A 25615-nucleotide genomic window follows, 5' to 3' on the forward strand; every position below is an offset into this window, starting at 1 on the left:
GACAGAGGGGACACACGTTCATCATGCAGGCTGGGGACAGAGGGCACACACGTTCATCATGCAGGCTGGGGACAGAGGGGACACACGTTCATCATGCAGGCTGGGGACAGAGGGCACACACGTTCATCATGCAGGCTGGGGACAGAGGGGACACACGTTCATCATGCAGGCTGGGGACAGAGGGCACACTCAGCACCCGCCGCTGCTGCCACGGCCCACGGGGCGCTCGGAGGGACGGGGAGCACCCGTCCTCCTCCCAACAGGATGTTGTGAGGGATTCTGGGATAAATATGCAGCAAAGGGATCTTCAAACACAGCCAGAGACTTCGCAGAGCCCTGCCTGGACACGGGAAGCCATGGCAGCAGCTCTGGGTCCTGCCTAAGAGACCCCAGGGCTTTGAGCCTGTTCTCTGATCACTTGAGTTTTGCTGACTCATTAAACTTTTCTTCCATCACACCCAGGGTACAATTCACCAGGAGCCCAAGAAGGGGCATTAAAAATTACCTGTGTATCTGTATACAGATACACAGGCATAAAATTTGATATATGTAACATAGGCAGATATAAATATTTATATTTCAAAGCAATCCATTTCCCCTTGGTAAGGGATATCCTGCTCCCACAACGGCCAAGCCTCTCTATTCCTGAGCAAGGACCAGCCGAGTTTGCTGCTCCTGCTGCCAGCACACACTGCATGTCCCAGTCCCTTTAAATGGAATGCACAGGAGTAACTTGGAAAATTACTGATTCCATCCTCTCCCTCTGTTTCCATTCCCCCGTTTTCTCCTCTCCACTGGCAGCGCCGAGCGCCGGGAGCGGCAGCGCATGGCACGGCCACACGGTGTCACTCGGAGCCAGCGGGAGCCGAGGGGATGTGCAGGGAGATCCTACAAGGACGCTGCAGGGGGAACGCAGGGCAGGATGTGGGGAGCGGGAATGCTGCAAGGATGCTGCGGGGGGTGCTTCCCGAGGGGATGTACGGGGGGGATGCTGCTGCAGTGGGATGCAGGCAGGCTGCCCCCCCCAGCCCAACACCTTCCCTCTCCCTGCAGCCACAGCAGGGATGCCCCACGCCAGGTGAGAAGATGCCCACTCATGCCCCTCGTGCCCCCAGCAGCCCCACAGTATGCTCTGCACCACGGCCAAAGGGAACGGGCTCTTGGCTATAACTCAGGTGGGTCAGGAGCCCCTGCCCAGGACCGTGGGGTGCCACAGCCTCCCACGGGGTGCCACAGCCCCCCAGTGCTGCAGCCAGAGCCCCTGGTGCCATCACTTACTGTCACATTTCATGCCCTGGTGGATGAGCCCGTACAGCAACGACCCGCAGTGGTCGCAGAAGGTGGGGCTGGAGTACGTGTGGATTTTGAATTTGTGCTTGCTCCGGGGATCCTGGGAGGAAAACAAAGGATAAAGATTATAAACTTGCATCAAATATTGGCAAGGCACCCCCGCTCTGCCCACTCCATGTGCCAGCTGGCTCTGGAGGTGCTGCTAATGGACTTCAGTCAACTGCCCCCGACTGGTGGGGACCTTTTCCAGTAATCACCAGGATCCAGCTTTATTCCTCTTTACATATGTTGCCATAACAATGAAAAAGCAATGCATTGGCTTGTCTGGGGATTTATTCTTTTTCAATAACTCGGTCTTAGCATGGAAAACACCAGGTGAAATTGGTAGGTACAAACCAACAGAAGGGCTGGACACTGCCCAACTTCCATGCAGAGCAGGACAAACCATCCATGATTCCATTTATATTAAGCCTGCCCAGGAAACATCTCTGTGCTCCAGTGCCAGCCCTCCCCAGCATGATCCCATGGATTCAAGTTGCTTGGGGGATACTTTAATATTTTGAGCTTTCTTAAAAGCAAGGGAAGATTTTTCTGCAGCAGAGTGTGCAGACCCAGAAGAGCCCAGTTTATCCCTTTATTCCTTGTGCAGGCACCAGGCAAACAGGGCTGCTGGGACTCCAGCAAAGGTAGCAGGAGTTAAAGCCAAACGAACTCAAATCATAGAATCCTGGAAGGACATTGAAGATCATCTCATTCCATCCCCTGCCATGGGCAGGGACACCTTCCCCTAGCCCAGGTTGCTCCAAGCCCTGTCCAGCCTGGCCTCGGACACTTCCAGGGATCCAGGGGCAGCCACAGCTTCTCTGGGCAACCTGTGCCAGTCAAATAACCTCCAGAAGAAACAACTTCTCAGCCAGGAGATAGGATGAAGCACTGAGGCATAGCAAGGATTTGGTATCTCTTGGTATCTTCCTTGCATGAAAAGACAATTCTGGAAGGCCAGGAGAGCCTGGAGCAGCTGGGCTGTGCAGAGGAGGGCTCTGGGGCTCCACACCTCTGGGAGCAGCACACACAGGCCAGGGGGAAGATTCCAGCATGGAGCAGCTTGATTTCATCTCAGGTTAATTGTTTAAGGGTTAGGGATAAGGCACAGCTCCCGCTCTGTCATTTGAGCTGAGCAGCTTTTTAATGGCCTGGAAAGCTGCCCAGGCATTAGCAAAGACACCTTTTCAGGGCACTGAGAGCAGAGTAAATAAATAAAGAGTGGAATCAGAAGCGAGCTATAACATCACTGCCAATACACTCCTTCCCCCTGAAATTAATTTCCCAGCACTGTTGCATTGAAGCTTCCAGCTGCATTAATCACCAACATCCTGCTTTGTTACTCAGCACCACAGATAACCCCACGACACCAGCCAGGAGCAAAACTAACGGAGCTTCCTCTAACTCGATCTGTGAAGTGCCAGGAATCAGGTACAGGCTTCAGCAAATTTGTACTGAAACTGGAAATAACTCAACTTGTACTCCAAGCAAACCTCTTCTAGACACAGAGCCCAGTGTAGCTCTGCCTGGCAACTCGCTCCTGTGCCAGCTGTGGCACAGGAAAGCCAAGGGGAAGAAGGGTCATGATCAACCTGCCTTTTGGACATCCCAAAGAGACAGTTCTTTAAGTGACACTATAGGTTTCAAAGCCTTTTGCATTCCTCAGAAACATAAGAGAGCAGAGAAAACTTAAACCTGGATTTTAGGCTAGAACAGGAGGTGGGTAGGGAGTTCCCCCAAAAAGCTTGGGGCAGGCAGCCTGGGCTCGACCCTACAGGATGGTCTGTAAGGTTTCTTCCAACCCAAACCATGCTGGGATCCTATGATTCCCTTGCCACTGTCCCAGGAGAAAGGGGGTCTCTGGCTGACCGGTCCTGCAGAGCCCCCTGGGCATCAGCCACCACTGCTGACCCTCTGTGGCAGCAGGACAGGGCGAGGGGGACACGGGGCAGGGCGAGCAGGAGCCCCTGCCAGCGTGTGACACGGGGAGGAATCGCCCCCAGGCGCTCCAGCTTCTGTGTTCCCTTCTAGAAACACATATTCCTGTTTAGGCAAATGAAAGCTTTAGTCATTCATAAAAAACACAAGCTTTATGCAAAAGGAGACAATTCCCACTTCATGCGAAGGATGTGAAATTCCCACTGGAACCCGGAGTTAAAGAAGGCAGAGCTGGAAAAGCAAAGTGTGTGTTGAAGCATACTGAGCTCCCCAAACCCACCACCACAGCCCTATGGGAGGGGCTAAATCCCTCATGGGAACACTTCAGGCTTCACCTCCTGCTCCCACATGCCCAAGGGGCTGTTCTGGAGAGACCCACACGCAGAGGGGCAGAGCCCAAGGGGTGTGAGGGTGATGGAGCAGCCAGGAACAGGGAGGCAGAGCTGTTTTCTGGCTGCTGGGATGTGTGGGGCCCGTGTCACCTTGACCAGTGCCTTAGAAAGTGCCAGAAACTGGCAATTCTGGATATCATTTTTGACCAAGGCTGTACAAAGAGACTATTTTTGTACCACCGAGACAAGGATGACGAGAACACTGCGCATGCAGATGCTGAGACTTAAAACAAGAATGGTTAAAAAGAAGTTGGCCAAGAAAAGAAAAAGCACTTCTCCTCCCCCAGCAGCACAGAGCCGGCCTGAAGAACAGGGCAGGAACAGCTTTCTTTGGAGCAGAGCTGGAAAATGCCATTTGGAGAATATCAGTGCACAGCAAGACTCTGCCCTTCCCAGCCAGTGCTGCCTCAGAGGGGTGTGAGCCCGGGGCAGGGAGCCAGGACAGGAGCCAGGGAAGGAGAGGAGATGCTGCTGGCTTTGACCTGGTGCCCTGCAGGCATCGACCCTGCAGAGGTGGCAGAACCCATCCCTGGCCAGGTTGGACGAGGTTTGGGGCAACCTGGGCTAGTGGAAGGTGTCCCTGACCCTGGCAGGGCAGTGGAACTGAATGACCTTTAGGGTCTCATCCAACCCAAAGCCGTCTGTGATTCTATGAAATAACCCCCCAGGCCTCCACTTCTCCTTCAGTGGAGCCCTGGGAAGGGGCAGCCAGGCCCACACTGATGGCTTGTTTGAATCCTCTGTACTGACATTTGCTGGATTTGACAGAACACAGCTTTGCAACAAGATCACAGGCGGCTGCTTTCCCCGTCTCATTGCAGAGAAAGCTCTAAATTATCTCTCCCAAAGAAGAATTAACACAGTTCCCATGAAGAGACCATTTAAAAGTGAATTTCATAGCAATTTAAGCAGCATACTAGCAAATACAACACAGCCAGAGCTTACTGCATGCGCTCAATAAGCCTGGGCAGGGGACATAAACCCAAAACCTCACACTTGGTTCCCATGACTCCCATGTGGAAAATCCCCCCGGCATGCAGGGAACAAATCACAGCAGGCAAAGGTGGCCTGTCATCCCTTCCAGGGAAAGACTGGATTACGAGAGGTCAGGGATGTGAATGTGATGGCTCCAGGTGGCATCCTGCCACTGTGCCAGCTGTTCTTTGGGATGCCAAGACAGGGTAGGGGAAGATGTAACAGAGACAATGGCACCCACCAGAGACAGGGAGCCCAGGCTCCAGCAGCACTGGCCCATCCTGTCTGGGAGCTGCTGCCCTGGGGATGCACCTCCTGCATCCCCCCACCTGCCTGCACAGGGCTGGAAAAACACCTTTGGTGAGAAACAGCTCAAGTCCCAGCAAAAAACCAAGCAAGGAAGTTCAGGAACAAGGGCACAAGAGTGCTGGGTCTTTGTTTCAATGAGAAGAGCCACAATAAACCAGAGACTCCATGGAAAGGAGGTTACAGGCAGGAGGAAAACACAGGTCCTATTCAAGGTAAGACAGCAAAGATTCGGGGCTCCGTCAGGTGTCCTCGCCCATGGCAGAGGGATGAAACTAGATGGTCCCTTCCAACCCAAACCAGTCTGTGATTCCAGGATTCTGGAGCACCTTTTCTACCACCATATCTCCTCGGAAGCTGCCTCAGTGTGCCACAGCTCAGGGCAGTTGGACGCTGCTGCGCCAGTAAGTGACACCAGAACTATTTTTCTGTATTTTACAGCATTCCAGCCACAGAGAAGCTCACAGAGCACAGGGCCTGGGGGCACGGCTGTGCAGGCAGCAGGATCCTGGCAGCAGGATGGAGGCAGCTCCTGGGGAAGAGCCAGCAGAGCAGCACGGACACGGCTGTGGGCACAGGCACCACGGTGGGGGCTGCTTCCATGTCAAACAGAACCTGCCCCTGACAGCTTCCAGCAAGTAAATACATTTTTATTGACAAAAGATCTCATCCTCTCGTCAGACAACTGCAGTGGGATATGGACGACAGTTGTTCTCCTCTTGCTGCTGACAACACTGAATAAAACGCTTTCTCTTGCCAAGCAGCAAAAAAAAAAAAAAAAGCCAAACTCAGCTTCTCTCCCAGAGCAGCACTTGCATCTCGACATCCTTTAGACATGTCTGGTATCTTGCACATGCCTCGAGAGTCATTTTATTACACCTCCATGAGAGTGGGGCTCCCACAGCAGCTTCCCTGCAGTCTCTGGGTGCTGGAACAGCAAAGAGATCCCTGAAACACCTCCTGCCTGCAGGATCCCCAGCTGGTGCCACCTTGAGCACAGGCTGCACCACCCACCTCATCACCCTCCTGATGAGGGCACAAACCCACCTCAGACCCAGCCCTGGTACTCTGGAGCCACAGGGAGGGCACAGACCCAGCCATCTGCTCTAACCTCTCCTTTAACCAGTAGCTGTGTCCCACCTGAAGTAACCAGACACAAACACGCCGAGACAACACGAGAAGAGCTTTCCAATGCCAGGGCTGAAGCCATGTGCAGGCTGGCAGGAGAGAGAGTCGGGCTGTGGCAGAGCCAGGGAAGCACCAGAAGGTGCTGGGAGGGAGCAAGGCAGATACATCTTCATCCCATGGGAACTGTCACTGGCTGCTGGAGCAGCGAGCAGGTGCCCGCCCTCGAGGGGCAGATGGCACAGCACGAGAGCTGGAGAAGTTAATTAGCAGCACAAAAGCAAGCAGAAAGTTGCAGGAAGGTTGTGAAGATTTGCCAGAGCACCGGACAGTGAAGCCCAGAGGAATGTGAGATGTGAGGAGGGATCAGATCCTGTGCTCTGAGGCAGTGCATGGGCAAGAGGGTGCTTGGAGTCACCAGGAAGGTCCTGACTCGATGGGCACATCATGGAATGCTTTCCATGAAGAAATTCCCCTGAAATCCTCTCCTCACGCTGCAAAAGGGGACAAACTACAAGCAAAACTGAAATGTAGCTACACTGGCCTGTTACCTTCCGAGAGCAACTCTGATATTCATTAATGCATCCTGATTAGATGACCTTTAACAGGATCATGCAAAGAAGGTCATTTTAATGATTATTTTGTCTACAATTTAAATAATTATGCATTCTACTAATAGCTCTGGCTATAATTAGGTTTGCCAACTGGAATACATTACACATGCCTGACTTCAGCTCCTGGAGACCTCGCTGTGGGTCAGAGTGGTCATGGCAGCTCTGCCTCCTGCCAAGAGGAGACACAGGAGTGCCAGAGCTGGGAATGAGGAACAGCAGAACTGGACAGGGGAGGCAGGGCTTTGGGCTGCCAGCCCCTCTGAAGCACCTCACCAGTTCTCACTTGGGGAATGCTGGGGAGAGACCACAGCCTGGCAGCACCTTCACATGGAACAGAAGTCATGGCAGCACATGGAATAGAAGTCCTGCCCTGGCCAGTGTAGCATGAATGCAGCCTGATGTCTGCAGCACCAACATCTGCAGCTACAGCCTCATTCTCTGCTGCAAGAGGCAATTAATCTTACATCTTTTTTCTACTTAGAGGCCCTATCATGTGTAATTAGTCCTCTCTCCTAGATGCAAGGCTCCTACTCAGCAGGCTTGGCAAGGTTAAACACACAACCACGCTCCCGCTCTCTTCAAGGAGGTTCAAACGCAACCAGATCAAAAAGAAACACCCCAAAGCCTGTCCAGTCAACAAACTCTGACATTTCAGTGGTCTCCAGGGATTCTGCTCTGCTCCCCAAGTGTGAAACACCAGCTCACCCCAGGTCATCTCTGCATGCACCAGCCTGCATCCCCCACAGCACTTCAGCACATCCTGAACTTCAGACTGAGGAGTTTTATTTCAGTAATTAGAATTACAAAGGTGTTTAAATGTTCAGATAGAGGATAAGCACTGTACAGGGACAAAAGGTTTTCTCCTTGATTCTCCAGTAACTATAAAGACACAGAGATCAAGGAGCAAAGTTAGAAGATATTTTTTTAACATATTTTTTTCCCTGGGCTCCAGGACCAGGCCAGAGGAAAGAGCAACTCTGGGCTGCAAACCAGCAGGCAGCTGGCACCAGGAGCCCCAGCAGCCCTGCACTGCTGAGCCCTGGATGCCAGTTCACTGCACGGCTCCCTTCCCTCTCCAGCTCAGCACAACCACGGGGCCCACCGTGAGGATGAACCCACTGCCAGGTTTAACACATGCAATAAATTAAGCTCCTTATTTCTGCTGGATTCTTTGGAGATTCACATCTGGGGAAAAGTTACGAGCTTGAGGCATCAACTGAAAAAACACATCACTGTAACCAGCACGGCCTGATGGCACCAGATCTGACACCAGCACAGGTGTCTCTGGATTCACACCACAGTTATCAGCAACCACAGGGCACGGGGAAAGTCCAGCTTTCCATCAGTTCAAAGCAAAGCCCCAGTCCCTGGCTCATTCTAAAGCTGACAGGGCATTGCTGTGTGCTGTAGTTCTCCCTCTCCTGATTCAAAGCTCCTTAAGGATTATATGATTATGTAATTATAAATATTATATATTATAAATATAACGATATTGCTGTACGAGCATGACTGACTGTGCAGGAGGAAGGAATTTTGTCCTGCATTCATCCCCCAGTGACAGAGGGGCAAGGGCACAGACCAGAGGGGTTCTGGGGGGCTTTGCTAAAATAGCAAAAAAAAAAAAAAAGCTATGAAAGCACCATTTTCTCCCTGCTTTAGTCCCAAGCACCTGCATCCCTCTTCATTTTCAGAAATGATGTAATAAGAGATTCACTAACAGCACTGGGCAGCTGTTACCTGTCTAAGGGCTGTGCCATGGTGCCAATGCTCATCCAGGAATAACAGCAAGCAACAGGGAACGTGACCAAGGGCCTTTACACCTGCCCTGGTATTGTGTGGCCTCTTAAAATGTGACAACTTGGATTTAAATTAGACCTTTCCCTTCCCAGGCAGAGGTTGCCCACAGTCATCCAGAGCTGCTGGAGAGACCAGCTGGGACCAGCTGCCCCAGGGCTCCTCCTGCTCCTTGTGTGCTCAGCCTGGGCAGGGCTGCTGGGGAGGGACAGCAAAGCATCGTGTCCCCCATCAGCCGCAGCTCCACAGGGACAGGAGGAGTGTCCCCCGTCCTGCTGCCTGTCCTGTGGGCTCACACTGCCCGTCCTGTGGGCTCACACTGCCTGTCCTGTGGGCTCACACTGCCTGTCCTGTGGGCTCACACTGCCCATCCCGTGGGCTCACACTGCCCATCCCGTGGGCTCACACTGCCCATCCCGTGGGCTCACACTGCCCGTCCCGTGGGCTCACACTGCCCATCCTGTGGGCTCACACTGCCTGTCCTGTGGGCTCACGCTGCCCATCCTGTGGGCTCACACTGCTCTCCAGCTGCCCAGGCAGTGCCAGGCAGTGCCAGCTGCCAGCGCTGCTCCAGAGGTGGCAGCTGGATCCCAGCCCTGCTCTCCACTGCCAAACCTCATCTTCCTTCAGCAGGGCTAAGTGCTTTCAGCCTTTCCATCTCTCTTGGCACCAGAGTGCCCTGGGCACCCACCCAGCTGCTCCCAGGGCCCCTCACAGCTGCGGGGCTGGTGCCCCCCTCACCCACTGCTGTCACCCCCTGGGTGCCCACAGCTGGGGTGGGAGCCAGGGCTCTGCTCAGGCTCCAGCTCCTTCTCCATCACACTGCACCTAAAGCAGCCTGAGCAGCAAGATTCCATCTCAGCACGCACCAATATCTAAGCACCGACCAGAGCAGATATTTTGCAGAGGTGTCACCCCCCCACAGCCCCAGGCAGGTTGGCAGGGTGTGAGATGGACCTGCGGGTCTTGCTGCTGCTGCCTTGGTGTGTTTTACATGACAGGGAACAGAGAGAAAGTGTGAGTGTCAGAGCTGCAGCCACATGGCCAGAGGGAACTTCACAGTGTCACATCATGTCACAGCAAGGGTCTGTAAACCTCCAGCACTGAGAGCTCCCTGGAGGGAGCCCAGCACACACCAGTGGCACCCACAGCCCAACACTGGCACTGCCCAGAGGACACAGACCCCTGTGCTGCCTGGGTGGCCACGCTCAACCCTCAGGGAAGGGATCCCCCTCCACCACTCTCCCCTCATTTCTCCGTGCCTTCTCCAGCTGTCCTTGCCCTATTTCAGCGGGCACCCACTGCAGAGGGGCAGCAGCAGAGGCAGGGAGCAAAACTTCCCAGAAAAAAAGCAGAGGCGGGAAGTTGAGTGGTCTAAGGCCATCACTTCCCTCTCCTGCAGCTCCATCCCCTCGAGTGACCTGCTCTGGGCCAGGGCTCTGGGACAAACACCGTGCAGGCACACTGGGTATGCACACACACACTCACCCCAGTGCCCCCCTGTATGGACCCTGGCTGTGCCCGGGCACTCAGGGATGGAAGAGCAGGGCTTGTGTTCCAGCCAAGCCTCGCCCTTGGCCTCACTCCAAGCAGGCAGCAGCTCCTGCCCACACCTCCATTGGTAGTCCCTCCTTGTCCCCAGCACAGCAAAGCCCTCAGGGTCTTTTGTCCTGTGGGTGCCAGCAGTGCCACTGTCACCTCCTGGTGTGCTGTCCCGGCGCAGGAAGGGCCGTGGGTGCCGCAGCTGCTCCAGGGGCTGCCACGGCTCAGGCAGAGGGTTCGACCTCACCCGGGCCCAGGACAAGCCCACCCACTGCTGATGGCCCCGGGAGCCTCACCCCTGCAGGCCCCCATCTCTGCCCACCATGGCACAAAGCCTCGATTTGGGAGGGCGACCGACAACATGTGTTTAGCCTCCACCTTCCGCAGCCTGTTACACCTCCTGCTCCCACCACTTCTATTTTTAAGGGTGAGAGTTGTGGTGCTCTGTCGTTTCCCCAATTCGAGCTCTTTTCTCCCAGCAGTTCCCCAAATTAGCCAGTTTCCACGGTAAAGCACAAAACCTGCCAGACGGACCTGAATGGTGCTGGCAGAGCCCAGCTCTGCTGCCCCGGCTCCCACTCACCCCAAAAGATCCACTAAAGAAAATCCTTGTGAAAATAAGGATGGGGACTTAGATGGCAGGCATTTGGGTGGTTTTCTGATGCAAGAGATGAAAGACACTGGGGCAAGCCTGTGGGGTCAGCCCCAAAGGGAACTCTCTGCATCCCCACACATCCTCCCTGCTCTGCTGAGAGCAAGTTATTGGGTGGCTTAAGTGTTTTAAGTCCCAGAAACATGAGAGTCCCCATAACTAAGGAATCACTGTCCCTGGAGGGATTTAAAAGCTGTGTTGATGTGGCATTTGGGGACATGGGTTAGTGGTGGCCTTGGCACTGCTGAGGGAACAGTTGGACTCGATCTTAGAGGCTCCAACCTAAACTACTCCATGAATCAGAGATGCCTGTGAAATAATGGCACAGAAGTGCCCTCAAGCAAGGAGGAACGTCTTCTCCAAAGAGCTGTGAACCACAGTGAGCCCCTGAGCACCATGCTGTGCCCACACCCGGGGCATCAGAGCTGTACTTACATCAGAGGCAGGGCCTTTGTCAGCGCCAGGACAGGAGAAGGTGACGAACTCATGGCACCGCTTGTGCACGACGAAGCAGCAAACTGGAAAGAGAAGACAGGGACGGGGTGAGGAGCATGTTACAGGATCAGCACCAGGAGAACAGAGAGTTAACGGAATAAAATGCAGCTATATCTGATTCATGAGCAGAGGCCCCACAGCCTGAGCAGGTTTTTTAAGCTGCGGCAGAGTTTCAACCCTTACTGAACATCACTGACCAGACCAGGCTATTAGTAAAAGTCAGTAGAACAAAGTGTTGAGCAAATGTCAGAGGAGGGCTGGGAACCCTTCTGTTCCTCTGAGCTCATTGTCACTCGTGGCACACACTGAGGTCACCGCCGGGAATAAAAAGAGGGAGAATCTGGCGTTCGCGGGTATCTGAGCTGAAAAGTGCATGTGTCCAAAAATGGAAGATTGTACTGAGGGAACAGGTGGGCAATTTTCCTCCCACAGCTCTGCTTTTCTTCAGCATCTCCCCAGCCTCCGTTTGCCAGACCAGAAGACACGCAAGTCTTCTTCCCCTCACGCACGTCGACGACAGTCGCCCTTCTGGGAACAGCAGAGGGAAATCAATCCCGACACGCCACTGCCCAGACTTCCAAGCAGAAGTATCCAGAGCTAAGTCCCCATCCCCTAAACTACCAAACCCTTCCAGCACATGCCAAGGCAAAGCTGCCAGCACTATTCTGTAGTTTTTGCAGTCAAAGCACCGTACTTCAAAGCTAATGTTTTCCCTAAGTGACAAATAAGCACATCACCTTCAGTAACAGACCTTGAAGAGCCGTTTGGCACTGCAGGGAACTTCAGCTGATGGCCCAGATCTTTTTCGAGGGTCTCAGCCCACCTCACCCTGCAGCTGGAGGTGGCAGCACTGCTTTGAGGAGCTGGGATGTGCCAGGTCTGGTGAACAGGCACCACCTCACACCCCACGTCACATCCTCCTGAGTGCAAGCTCCTGCCTGGGTGCACCCACACTCTGCACCACATCCACACTGTGCCCCATCCCTAGGGATGGGACCCCAGCTCGCAGGGGCACCACTGTGCCCAAAGGGAGCCCAGGCAGGAATGGAGCAAAGGGAACAAGCACTGATTCTGAGGGGAAGCCTGGGCACCACACTCTGCTCTGCCTCAGGGGTCTCATCTGCCACATCCTTTTCCCAAGAGTCATGGTTACACTAAATAAAAGGCTCTTTGGAAGATGAGGAGCAGGCATAGAGGTTTGGAGACAGAGCTCAGGAACCAAACTGAGCCATGAACAAGAACAGTTGCAGCACTACAGGACATTTCCTAAGGAACAAGGAAAAGGTGGCCCATGAACCTCACAATTCCCTCTTTGTGCTCTGCTACATCCAGCTGTAAATTCCTTTCCCTTTCCACATTTTTCATTGTGAAAAAACCAAACCCAGAAGGTTTTAAAGGCAGAACATCTGCCAAGAGCTCTCTCCTCGCAGGACCTCTCACTTGCTTTTCTGAGGCAAACAAACAAACATTTTCTTGAAAGCGTTGCTCACCATCTCTGTCATTTGTATATGGAGACAGAAGCATCTGGGAAGCAGGAAGGAAGGAATTAGAACCATATTAGCAAGGTTTTCTCCTGAAGTGTGTGTATAAACTCAGTAACTCTGTGACACGCCGGAGCTCAGGCGCCGTCGGGAGGGTGCTCTGCTGCCAGAGCCTGGGCTGCAGCAGGAGCCTCCCAGCAGAGCAGGGATAGTTCCAGCTCAGCAAAAGAAACCAGATTGCTACTGGGCTGAATTTATCATGGAATGGTTTAGGTTGGAAGGGACCTTAAAGACCATCCCTGGAAGTGTCCAAGGCCAGGTTGGACGGGGCTTGGAGTAACCTGGGCTAGTGAAAGGTGTCCCTGCCCATGGCAGGGGGTGAAACTGGATGGTCTTCAAAGTCCCTTCCAACTCAAACCATTCCAGGATTCTCATAGAGATTGTAAGGATAATATAGACTGTAAAGAGAATCCACTGGAGGACAGTGGAGCAGAACACTTCCCTGCATCCAGCACAAACTGGAGCCCTCTGCTGAGGGCACCAGGCTGGGCCTTGCATCCAGTGCTTCAAAGGAAGCTCCACAAGCCTTGGAAAGATCCATTGGAACACTTCACACACACTTAGGTGAATGCTCCATCCATGCAAAAAAACAAAAAGAGGGCCAATAGAATGAGTCAGGTACAGGGTGTCATGTCAGTAAACCCGTCTCAGCTCCCAGACGTGCATCCCACCCAACGGATGTGAGGAGTTCTGATAGATCTTTCCACTGCTGTACCCTCCTGCTGTCATCACACTTCAGCAGTTTAAGCCCATGTCTTTGTCAGTTTAGAAACCCCAGCACGAGCAGCAGCTTTCCCAGGTTGCTAATTAGACAGTTAATTTGTAAATCTTATTATTTGGATAATAAAGTTATCAAATCCCACTGGTGAGCTACAAACATCCCAAGTCATTTGTATACAACAAGAAGGAAAGATTAACCTTTCCCGTTCCCTATTGCATAATGCAAGTGTTTCCTGGTCCTAAATTATCCTTCAGAGCCAGCTCCACTGCAGGGGTCTCAGGAGTCATCTCTGTCCTGGGACAGGATCCAAGCCCTATGGAATCCAAGAGGCAGAGACCCCCGGCTCAGCAACTCTCCACAGCCTTATGAGACTTGCTGGAACACACGTTTTTCATACCAGCCCCAGCACAGAGTGTCACATCTGAAGAGATTTGCACCAAAGTATCAGGGCCAAATCACACACATCCATTCCCTGGGATCCTGACATAGTCCTGGGAAGAAAGGTCTTCTGGAAGGTTGGGTTTGAGGGCTAAGAAATCACAATAGCAACAGGGCATTTTCAAACCCCAGGAAATAATCTTATTGTGGAGGTTGAAAAGAGAGAAAATGCTAGAAAATGCTAACACAGTTTTGCTTAAAAAATATATACACACACACATACATGCTGAAAGGCTTCTTGGCTTAAACCACTGCTCAAAAACCCTCCAGAAAAACATAAAGCAATTTCCTAAACTGATCCCAGAACCTGCCAATCAGAAAAACCTCATCAAAATGTGTTCCAGGAGTTTGAAGTCTGCAAAGCAAATGTCTGGCTGTACCTCCAGCATAGGAAGGGACTTCCTGGGGATGGGACACCCTGGGGAAGGGACCTGCCAAGGCAGTGAGGGCGAGCGGGGCAGCTCAGCAGAGCATCCACCAGCTCCGGGCTGCCAATGGCCAGAGCAGCCCGTTCCCCTGAACACAAGGGGACAGGCTGCAGAATTACAGCTCTATCTGGCAGCAGTTGGGGCTGGGAGCAGTTGGCTGCCTGCGTGTTTTGGAAGGATGCTGCCTGTTCCTGCAGCAGCCAGAGGCAGCCGAGCAGCTGCTGCTCCCACGGGCAGTGCGGTCGCTGCTGCCCAGAGCCCACACGGGCACCTTCCTGCTGCAGAACATTCCCCTTTCTCCTCTTCACAACATGTAAACAAACTCCAAAGTGTTTCCCTGCCACCTCTCACCTCACAGGCTCCTTCTCCCCTCAGACAGTCGGGCACTTTGCCCAAAGACACAACAATGCCCAAAGATTTGCTCTTAGAATACAAAATCCTTCCCAGGCCAGTTGCTTCTGCCCATGGAAAGCCCTTTATCAAAGCTTTAAGCTCCTTATACTGGCATCAGGCTACCCAGGGAGCCAGCCCAACACAAGCATAAGCATTCCTGGGAATATCAAAGCCCAGGAAAGGCTCAGGTCAGCATATCATTTGCAGACCCCTGAGACTGCTGAGCCTGTCCTGGAGAGCAGCACAGCAGCAGCCCCTGCCTGTGCTGCCACTGCCAGGACACACAGCATCAGAGAATCCTGGAATGCTCTGGGTAGGAAAGGACCTCAAAGCTCATCTCATTCCGACTCTCTGCCATGGGCAGGGACATCTTCCACTAGCCCAGCTTGCTCAGAGCCCTGTCCAACCTGGCCTCGACACAGTGGCCAGTCCTGCTCAGAGCAGGTCTTTTGTGGTATTTTGAGCACTATTTCTCCAGCCTACTTTGACCTGGCTCTGGATCGGGTATTTGAGATGCTACAAACACACAAGAGAGGGAAAGCTGTCCTTGCCCATCCCATGGCTGTGCTGTAGAGATCTACTTATGCAAAGAAAACAGATCATAGAATATCCTGAGCTGGAAGGGACCCACAGGGATCGAGTCTAACCCCTGGATGGGCACAGGACTCCCCAGGAATCCCATGTTCCTGAGAGCTGTCCAAGCACTCCCTGAGCTCTGGCAGCCTTGGTGCTCTGCCCACTGCCCTGGGGAGCCTGGTCAGTGCCCAACCACCCTCTGGGGGAAGAACCTTTTCCCAGTATCCAACCTAAATGACTGCAAAGGCTCACAGACACTGGAAGAAAAGCCATGGCATTGGGCCACCCAAAGCCCCACATCTCCACACAGCCCAGAAAAACCCAGGAGAGCCCCCAAGCTGCCTCCAGCCCCTGTGGAAGCTCTCGGCTCTCTGCAGGGGGCCCTGGCACCAGCCCACAACTGAGGGACAGCACAGACCCACAGCATCCCTGGCACATGGAGCAGGGCTGGCCCGGGGTGATAAATCCCCTCCTGCTCCTGCTCCCAGCCTGCCACCCGAGCTGGGATCAGCCTCCTCTCCCACACAGAACATCATGAGCTGCAGGAAGGTATCCAGCCCTCCCCAGGGCCCAGCCACTGTGAGAAACTGCCTCCTGCAGGAGTGAACCCTGCCTGGCAGCCCACGGAGCAGCCCTGCCTTCCATTTGATCTCCATTTGGTGCTCTAATTTCATTGCATGCACTCCTTCTCCTGATGTTCTGAAGAAGGGGATAATCAATTTTCCCTGAGTCCTTCACAAAATGAATAATTCAGTGAAGTCACCTCTGCTGCCTCCCCCGAGTTCATCCCTTCCCAGAACACACATTCCCACTGAAGGGAAGCCTTCGTCCCCCTCGTTGGGCCAGGGAGAGGTCTGGAAGCACCAGGAACAGTCTCAGATACAGCATGTCAAGAAAGGGAGACAGATGGAGAGTTAACAGAGACAGAAGAAGGTTCAAGTAAGATTCATCTAAAAATCAAAGCCAGGGAGGAGTTCAACCCTCCCCAGGGAGCTGACGGAGCCGAGCTCTGGCAGATGGTTCCAGTATCACGAAGCTCAAAGATTATTTCGAGCATATCTCAGTGTGTAGCTGCTCCCTTCCAACCTGTGGATATTCTCATTTGGATAACGTCTCCACTTCCCAACTAACAACAGACTCAGGAAACAGCTTGGAATTCAGATTAGCAAAACTGAAGAAAACAAAAAACACCAGAAAAAAAGATTTTTTTTTAAAAGAAGCTTTGTGTTGATCCACCTACAGTGGGCAAACCCCTGGGGTCAGAGGCACTGCCCTGGGCTGTGCCCCAACGAGGGACTGAAACGCTCCAAAGCCAGAGCTGCCCACGATTTTCCATTCCACATTAAAAAAAAATAAATCAGACTCACGACATCAAACAGAGGCAGTGAAGCGTGGTAATCATAAAATAAGGGGAAATAAGGGCTCCAGGAGGGGAAGTCCTCAATTTCTGACAGCACTTTACAGCTTTTAATCACTTAGAGCACACAGAGAGAGAAGCTGAGCTAAAATTTGTGCTCTTTGGATTTAATCCCCAGCTTTGGTTAAAAGCTTTCTGGGGTTCTTAGAGCACAACAAACGTCTTCAGCTCCTCAGACTTCAGTGGTTTTCCCACTGTCAGCTCCAGAGAGACACAGTAAAAACAACCATGATCCACAGGGATTTTCACATGGCACTGGGAACAGGGATGGAGATGTCAGGATCTGGGCTGATGCACCGACTGCCTGTTGGCTGGAGGATGAAGAGAGTGACACAAAGGACCCTGCCCACCCTCCCTGGGTCTGTGCCTGCTCCACCACGGCCCAGCAACCACAAGGAACGATGAGAAACTTCTGTGCCCTGGAAGACACTGGAATTTTTCTGATTTGCCCCACTGGGGACACGGCCCAGGCACAGCAGCATCCTGGCATTGGGATGAGCAGAAAGGTTAAGGCAGAGGACAGAGGGCATGGGGGACCAGGAAGAAGGGGAGAAGTCACTGATTCAAGTAAAAGGTGAAGTGATGAAGTGAGATACAGGGGTAAGAAGTGTGAAAAGGCATTTCTACCCAGTTTGGTCTTGTTATAGAAAAGGAAACAGCCGTTTTCCTTAAGGAAAAGGGGAAAAACCAGATAGCACAAGACATGAGGCTTCTCTTTCGAGAGGTCTCCTGAGCCTGTTGCTCTAGAAGGCTCTGACTGCCTGGACAGCTACAAAGATTTCAACCCCAGGGAGTGATTGTCCCCCAGACCTGTTAATCCTGCAGCAGTGGGACACAGAAACCTCTGTCACAGACCTGAGGAGGCCCAGCCTGGCAAACCAGCACTGGGAGAGCTGTCATCGAGTGCCAGGCAGAGAAAACTGCATTTCCTGATATTTCTGAAGCAAAAGCAGCAGGATGTGTCTTTTTAAAGCTGTACAATCTCCCAGCCATTACAAAAGCAATTCTCACTGTCCCTTCTGCTCTCCGGGAGGTTCCGGCAGCAGTGGCCGGAGCTGGGACCACTTAAGATCCTACATAACAGGCAGGGCTTTTGCCCACCACTACTCATCCCAGGCTGGCTTCTGGAGAGGAATGGAGCATGGACACAGACACGTGGGATCAGGGATCACACAAGGATATCCCCTTTTGCAGGGAGAGGAGGATGTTCAGGCTCCTCTTGGCCCCCCAAGGTCTTTCCAGGTCAGGAGCTCAGCAATAGGGTCTATGTGCCCGAAGAGTTGGAATCCTCTTTTGTGCACATCCCTGTTAGGAAAAGGGCACACTGAAATACCCTAATTTATTTAGGCTCCTCATCTGCCCAAAAACCCCGCTCCAGGCTTTTTTGCTCACATGTCCCATTGACTCTACAGGGAAAATTCCAAGAAAACTGACCTCTCACTCTTCTGCCTGTTTGCTCTTTGGGAGGGGAAGAGGGGCAATGTTGGCTCTTAAACAATAAACCCAGGATGCTGCAGAAGAGCCCCGTCCCCCTCATCCTGCAATGCCACCGGCCGGCAGCGCGTCCATCCCGGGGCTGGCAGCTATTTCCAGAGACATAGAGACATTAATTTTGCATTAGAGAGCCTGTCCTGGCTCCGAGAAAATCGGCTCAGAATTTAAATACTTCATCAGCATTTCTCCCGGACTGAGCTGTAACAGAGATTCACTTTCAGGCTGAATAATTTAGCCCCGTGTGTGCTCCCGGCCGGCGCGACACACGGAGCAGCTCCTGCAGATCCACCGGCTGTGCCGGAACCACCCATGCTGACAGGAGTTCTGGGAGCCCACCAAGACCCCCCGCCCCAAGAGCACGGGCAGGGCCCGAGATGGTTCTTGGCAGCAGCACCAGGCTCTGGTTCCAGCAGCAGGAATTGCCACAGCCTCCAAAACTGGGCAAGAGCCCAAAGCTCAGCTTTACCCCTTCCCTCTGTGAACTAAAAGTTTTAGGGCTCCTCAGAAACATTTGTGTTATTGATACCCTGGGATGGGGAGGAAAACTTCCAGTACCAAGGTCTGGGGGGCTCCTCACGCTGCCACAGGTTGAGAGCTCTGGGTGGCTCCTGCAGACCCATCACCATCCACTGCTGAGCTCCAGCAGCATCCAGGGTCAGAGCTGGGCACAACTGGCACCTGCAGCTTCTCGGGGTAAGACCTTGTCAGCAAAACTCAGGTGCATCCAGTGCCTGCAGTGTCCAACACCTGAACCAGCCCCAGCAGCTGCACTGAGGAGAGGGAGGAAGGCTCTCCTGGTTGCTCCTGAAAGGTGTATCTTGAACATTCCTCCTTTTTCATTGAAAGGGGCTGAGTATTTTGAGCCCAGCCACATGCTTTCAGAAGGACTTGAGCCCACATGAACAAAACACCCAGAACTGCCTGCAGCTTTTCCATGACATACCATAATGAATTGACAACATCCTCTGCATGACAATGAATGTGCTGGAGCCAGGCAGGATGAGGAGCATCAATCATTTCCAGCAGTGGAAGAGGAGTGGGTGGGGACAGGGACGATGACAGCATCAGAGCTGGGATGGGGAGAGAACTTCATTCTCCCACTGCATGTGCCTGAGGAACACCTAAAGTCACATCCAGGCTGCCAGGGACAGGGCTGTCCAGGCAGAGGGTGGTCCAGGATGCCAGGGACAGGGTGGTCCAGGCTCCAAGGGACAGAGCTGTCCAGGCAGAGGGGCTGCTCCAGGAAACAAAATCCAGCTGGCCTGGATTTTGTGGCTCTTGCTGGCACAGGGTTCACTGGACGTGGCAGAGGGTGAATTCCTCCACCCAGCTTGGGCCAAAAAAGCTGCTTGGGAGCAGGCAGAGCATCCCAGCATCCAAAGACACCCTACAGGAACTGTTCTTTCACCCCTCCATGTGCCTGTTCCTGGACCATGCAGGTCCACAGCTGAGTCCCACCACAAAACAAGCTACTGAGAGCCCAACAAAAGCCCCTGGCAGAACCCTCACAGAGAGGCTGTTTGCAGTGTGGGGGTGACCACGGGGCACACAGACACTGAGCTGCACCACCCACCCACTCCCCAAACCCAGCTCCCCCAGGACACAGCCAAGGCCAGCAGGGAAGCTGAAAGCCATGAGAATGAAGCCACCAATGTCTCCCCATGGACACCTTTCTCCTCTGCTCCGTTCCCTGTCCCAGGTGCCGCTGCACAGACCCACACAAGGGCAGGGGAACTCGCCGGGTTGTGCTGCCCACACACAGCCCCGACAGTGCCCTGAAGGGAGGGGAACGTGCCATTCCCCACCTTAATTATAGCCCGGCCACACACTGCAGCTACACTAACAGGTAATTTCACAAGGTGGAATTTGGTTCTTCCCATGTTAACAGTCCCCTCTAACTTGTTTCTTAAAAGCCTGAATCACGAGCCTTGTGACATGGCACAGAGGGAAGGTCGGCACAGGGAGGACGGCCCCGAGGCAAGCAGGGACAGGGTTATGGATTATTTGGGGATCACAGGCACTGGAAGAGGAGCAGCCAGGTGCTGGCCAAGGTCAGGCAGAGGAGACACCTCTTGAGATGCACAACTGTTGGACAGACTTGCTTTTTACCCTGGACAAACGGGGACAGGCATCGAGGACACTGCTGCAGCCCCTGCAGAGCCCTGTGCCTTTGCAAGGGGCTGGGGGCTGGGTCCCTGGGGACATCCCTGGTGCCTGCAGCCAACTCTGCTCACAAACACCCACACACCAGCTTCAGGACCAGTCCCAGCCCCCCAGCGACACCCTCAGCATCTCCACCAGTGAGAGATGAAAAATAAGCACTCTGTGATTAATCAAAGCCCCGAGGGAGCAGATTAAACAGTCTTGGCAATTAGTTCTGGATTTCTTACGAAGGCGCTGGAAGACAGTGGAAAGCTGCTGCAGTCCCTGAGGATGAGCACCGAGTCCTCCTAAAACCCTGCACCAGTTACACAACTCGCCGGCGCTGTGGCGATGTGTTAAATTACAGATGGTCTCAATTAAAAGTGCAGAGATGGAAAGGAGGCTCGGAAAAAAAAAAACCACATGAGAAGAAAGAGAAGATCATTAAAAACTTGGCAGCCTACTTTGACTCTGGTGACCTGGTAATTTAATATTGTAATTGAAACTCCGGGTCAGGCTCTTGAGAGGAGGGAGAAATATGGAAAGGTATCCCAGCAGGATCAGTGCTGCCCAGAGAACAGGTCAGGCATTAAGAAGAGGGCAGTCCCAGTGGCAGATAACCCACCACCAGCCCAGTTATGACTCTGGTATCTCCCAGCCTGAGAAGATGCTGCCAGCCTGCTTTGAAGCCATTCCTTTTTGTCACAGCGTATTAATCCTGTTCAAGGCAGATAAAAACCCAGTCCCCAAAGTGCTAATAATGTAACTCGGTTAAAGCTGGATTTCATCGCTTATCTTCAAGAAGAGAGGGGAACTTCACTTCCATTTTCGTCCTCGCATCCCCCCTTGCCCTTAAATTTTAATATTCTGAGCACTGTCGTATTTCCAAAAGCAGAGACCAAGTCTCCATGCCCCAAGAACACTGCCTGCACCCCCAAACAGGCATCGAGCCACAGGGACACCAGGCTGGGGAAGGGCCTTTCAAACATCACCAACAACACCCCTTGTTACCAGTGCCATGTGCCCATGTCCCACCTTGTCCCAATTCCACCTCTGCAGCCTGGAGTCCACCCAGTTCTCCCAGCACTGGTGCTGCCCAGCACAGCCAGTGGCAGTGGGAACAAGCCTCATGCACTGCCCCCATCTATCCATTAGATAGGATATCAGGGAAAATTTGCACAGATCCATCTGGGAATGTTATGGTTTTATGTCCCTAAAAGAGCTGGTGTCACACACACCTCAGTGGTGCTCCAGAGCTAGTGAGAAATCACAAGATGTGGGTCCTGCCCAGGGACAGGGACACCTTGCTAAGGCAAGGGGATTAGGGAGCCTTTCCTACAAGGGGCAGGTGTTAAACCAGTTTCCTGAATAAATCACGGAGCTGCATATGTTTGGAGCACCTCGGGATGATGGGATCAGGGTCAGCCATGTGCCTACAAGGACATCTCAGCAGAGACCCAACCCCCCCTGTCTCACTGGTGCCCCCACCACACCAGCTGCCCCAAGGCACTGTGGGGTGGGGCCCAGGCGTGCCCCAAACAGCCTGTGCCTCCTCCTGAACCTGGAGCACGCTGGAATCCATGGATTTCAGTGAGGATTTCACTGTGCTCACCCTAAGCCTCCTCTGGCCAAGAGGCTTCACAGTCCTGATAGGAGTATTAATTTTCCCTGGCACTGGAGATCCAGAGACTGAGCCGCTTTTTGCCCCTGCAGAGCAGCAGGAGAAGTTTATGCTGAGTGCTCACAGTGAGATGCTGCACTCGTGTCCTGGAGATCAGCTACTGAGGGCAGAGAGTGGAGCTCATACATGGGAGAAATCTCTCAAGCACCCCTGGCCAGAAGTGGTGGTTTTTTCCAGAGCACTCACCTTCCCTCCAGAAGCTCATCACCAGTGAGCCAAGGGCCTGGAGTTCAAAACCAGCCCTACAAATGTGAATAAATGAAGCTCTTTGACCAAGACACCATCGAGAGTAGACCATGAACGCAGAATTACCACACAGCAAAGGCTGGGAGCCATTTATATACTGCTAAAGAGGCAGTATGGGCTGTACTCTTGCTCCTCTGTGTATTTCTAAAAAAAACCCAGAAAGCTGCATGGTCCCTTGGCTTTTCAGGAAGCACAAAAAACCAAAATAATCATGAATACAACAGGAACATATTTTTTTTTGTCCGATATGAAGAGTAATGACTTCCCTGCTGCTGCCTCAGGCTTATTTTGAGCTGGCAGCATCTTGGGAGGATTTGTTCTCCATACACCGAATGATGTTTGAAGGGTTTCTTGAACACCCAGGAATGTGAACAGCTCAATTTAAGTACAAGTGAAAGCAGCAGCCAGCCAGGGTCCTGGTAAGGTGAAGCTGCCTACAGAGGACATATTTAGTGTTGCACAGCCCTGGGCTTCCGACACAAAACACTGACCGTGGCCACCCTGCAGCTGCACCACCAGCACGACACCTCCCTGGTGATCAAGCACAGCAACCCATGGCATGAGCTTGAGGTTTTTAAGGTTCCTTCCAACCCAAACTTGCCCTGGTAGTGCTTTAAACACAGGCACAAACAGCTCCTGACATTCGCACACCTCCTGTCCATGCCACCGATCAAACCGAGAGTCCAAACAGTCTCAAGACATTTTTCCATCTATCTCTGGCCTCTCTCTCCTGTTACACACCAGGTTTTGCCCCAGTTGGGCAGCCACCAGCTCGCTGCTGGGCACCCGTGCCCCAGTTTGAGGTTGAGGCCCAGTCCAGTGTGTCCTTCAGCACCTCCACTTCCCCCTGGTCAACATCCAACATCCAACGGGCTGCCCAGAGGAGCTGTGGATGCCTCATCCCTGTTCATTGCCAGGCTGGATGGGGCTTGGAGCAACCTGATCTAGTGGAACGTGTCCCTGCCCATTGCAGGAGCATCAGAATCTTTAACAGTCCTTCCAATCCAAAGCATTCCAGGATTCTGTGAACTAATCCAGATAGACATCAGTCAGCATGTTTTGGAGCTTCCAAGCCCATGAGACACCTCAGGACCTGCCAGGCAGCAGGAGATAAAGCTCTATCCCTGATCCTGCATGGTGGGAAGCCAGAAAACACCCCCATGAGCCTGCTCTGCTCCCTCAGCACGGCCAGCCGTGGCAGGGACGTGGGACTGCAGTGCTGCCCCAGCAGAAGAGAGCGGCCAACTGGACTCGTTATTTCAACCACTTCCTCCCGCAGCACAACACAGGCTCGGTGCCACAGCTGCGACACAGAGCAGGGGTTCCCTTTAGGTTTGGACTCTCTCAGCCCCCCCCAAGAGGAGTGTGTCCCCCAGACCTCAGCAGCTGGCGGCAGGGAGGGCTCAGAGGGACCCTGGGGCTGGAGCCCGAGCGCGGCAGCACAACCAGCCCCTGCTCCCGGCAGTGCTATCGCAGCAGCTCCATCTGCACGGGCAGCTGCTGACTCACAGTGCCCACGCTCCACCCCGGCCCCCCACGCTCTGCACCCTCCCACAGCACCAGCACCCCCCGCAGAGGGGGGCCCAGGGGGCTGGGCACCCAGCAGCCACCATCTGTGAGCCACGGGCTCAGCGAGAAGCTGTCCCATGTGCACTAAGGCTATTTTAACATAGGGATAAAATTAAACCAAGCATTTTGTCCCCACTGTCTCTACCTAAAAAAGATCTGGCAGGACCATCTAATGCCGCAGGCAAGGAAGGGATGTTCTCCATCACCCACTGTCACTGCAGGATGTCCCCAAAAAGCCACCAGCAGGTCTTCCCCCCCCCGGCACAGCTCTCCAAACACCCATCGGGCAGGACCAGGAGCCAGTCAGTCCCCAGGAAAGCAGCAGCATCCCAGGGCACTGGACCCTGGCAAAGGGAGGGGACACCAGGCAGCTCCTGGGCACCCCAGCCCCCTGGGGAGAGGGCTCTGTGCTGATGTGACACTCGCTGCAGGGACAGGCGGGGGTGGTGGCACACAGGACAGGTGACACACCACAGGGTGACACGCCAGGGTGCCCCCACTGAGGAGTCTCCACAGACCCACCAGACCGAAGCAGGGCACAGACTGCCAGCCCACAGCGGGGGATGCCCGTCCCCAGTGTACATGGTCTGAGTGGTGAAGGACCCAGACGCTGCTCAACCAGCGATCACCTGCTGAAGGCTAAAGCTCACCTGGAGCTGCTCCAGCTGCAGCAAGCAAGCACGAGCCACACAGGGCATTGGGAGGGCACAGCAAGGGAAGAGCAAACCTTGAGCTGCAGCCTCACCTCGCTGTCAGGCCCCAGCAACACCACTAATTTGATGAGCTCCATTCTCCAGGGCCGTTCTCAATCCCTCCCTCGTGCTGCAGTGGGGACACAGGGACAGCAAACTCCCTGTGATGGGGCTGGGCAAGGCAGCACAGGAGTCCCTACCTGCGTCCTCCTGGACACAGTCACATTCTGCAGCCCCACACAGCCCCCCACGTGCTTGGGACAGGACCCTATTTCCACTCCTCTCATGTTCTCTACACAGAGGGAATCAGACCTGCACCCAAGCGCTCCTCCCACCACCAGCCCCTCTGTGGGGCACCCCCCTGGGTTGGGCAGCAGGTCAGGTTATCAGCAAACACAGCAGCAGAACAACAGCCAGAGACTCCAATGGGCATCGAGGCCCTGCCACACACACCCAGAGGATGTTTGTCTGTCCGTCTGGAGCCAGGATTTGTCCCGAGCCACACTCCAGGTCTGTGGCCAAGCAAAGGACAGAGCATGGCTGCCCCAGTGCTGACCCAGCCTGAGCAGACACCCCGTGATGCCATGGAGAGCAGAGGCACAGAACCTGCTGGGGAATTGTTCCAGTGATGCTCCTTAGGAACAAGTTGCTCCTATTTTCCAAACCCTGTCCAAACCAACAGCAGCCAGGTCAGCCACAGGCTTGTCCCAGTGATGCATCTGATGCACTGGGCAGGATCCAGCCCCTAAGCAGCACCCTGTGTGCATCCCTGCACCCTGGGAGCCCTCTGCCAGCCTGGGCTCAGCTCCCAGCCCTGTCCCACAGCCATCACAGCAGGGTCTGCAGGCAGCACCCACCAGTGCCCAGCAGGAGCACGGCCGAGCTTCAGGCTCTCCCAAGGCAGGGAGGAGCTCCAGCTTTGCATAACAAACTGGATGTTACCAGGGGAGGACCCACTGGGGTAGGAGACACTGTGGATGAGGCTCCCACAGAAAGGCTCTGCTGGAGGCTCCCGAGGCAGCACCACAGTGTCCGTGCCAAACCCACTGGAGCCGCAGCCCACGGGACTTGCCAGGGGACAGGACAGCAGCCCTGGCACTGTTTGCAGGGGT

At 53.8% G+C, this 25615-nt stretch overlaps 1 protein-coding gene across 2 annotated transcripts in view; it reads right to left on the reverse strand.

Annotated features, from left to right (window-relative positions):
• Positions 1–25615, reverse strand: part of PRKCB (protein kinase C beta) — a 103847-nt gene that overhangs the window by 48489 nt on the left and 29743 nt on the right. For both annotated transcript variants that reach the window (XM_017823246.1, XM_017823245.1), the window contains exons 3-4: positions 11106–11188; positions 1279–1390 (exon numbers count right to left, since the gene is read on the reverse strand). In XM_017823246.1, the coding sequence (XP_017678735.1) occupies positions 1279–1390; positions 11106–11188 (195 nt within the window). The remainder of the gene's footprint in view (positions 1–1278; positions 1391–11105; positions 11189–25615) is intronic.

This window comes from Lepidothrix coronata, unplaced genomic scaffold (assembly GCF_001604755.1).
Source record: "Lepidothrix coronata isolate B3197 unplaced genomic scaffold, Lepidothrix_coronata-1.0 Scaffold101, whole genome shotgun sequence".
In the NCBI taxonomy this organism is placed as follows: domain Eukaryota; kingdom Metazoa; phylum Chordata; class Aves; order Passeriformes; family Pipridae; genus Lepidothrix; species Lepidothrix coronata.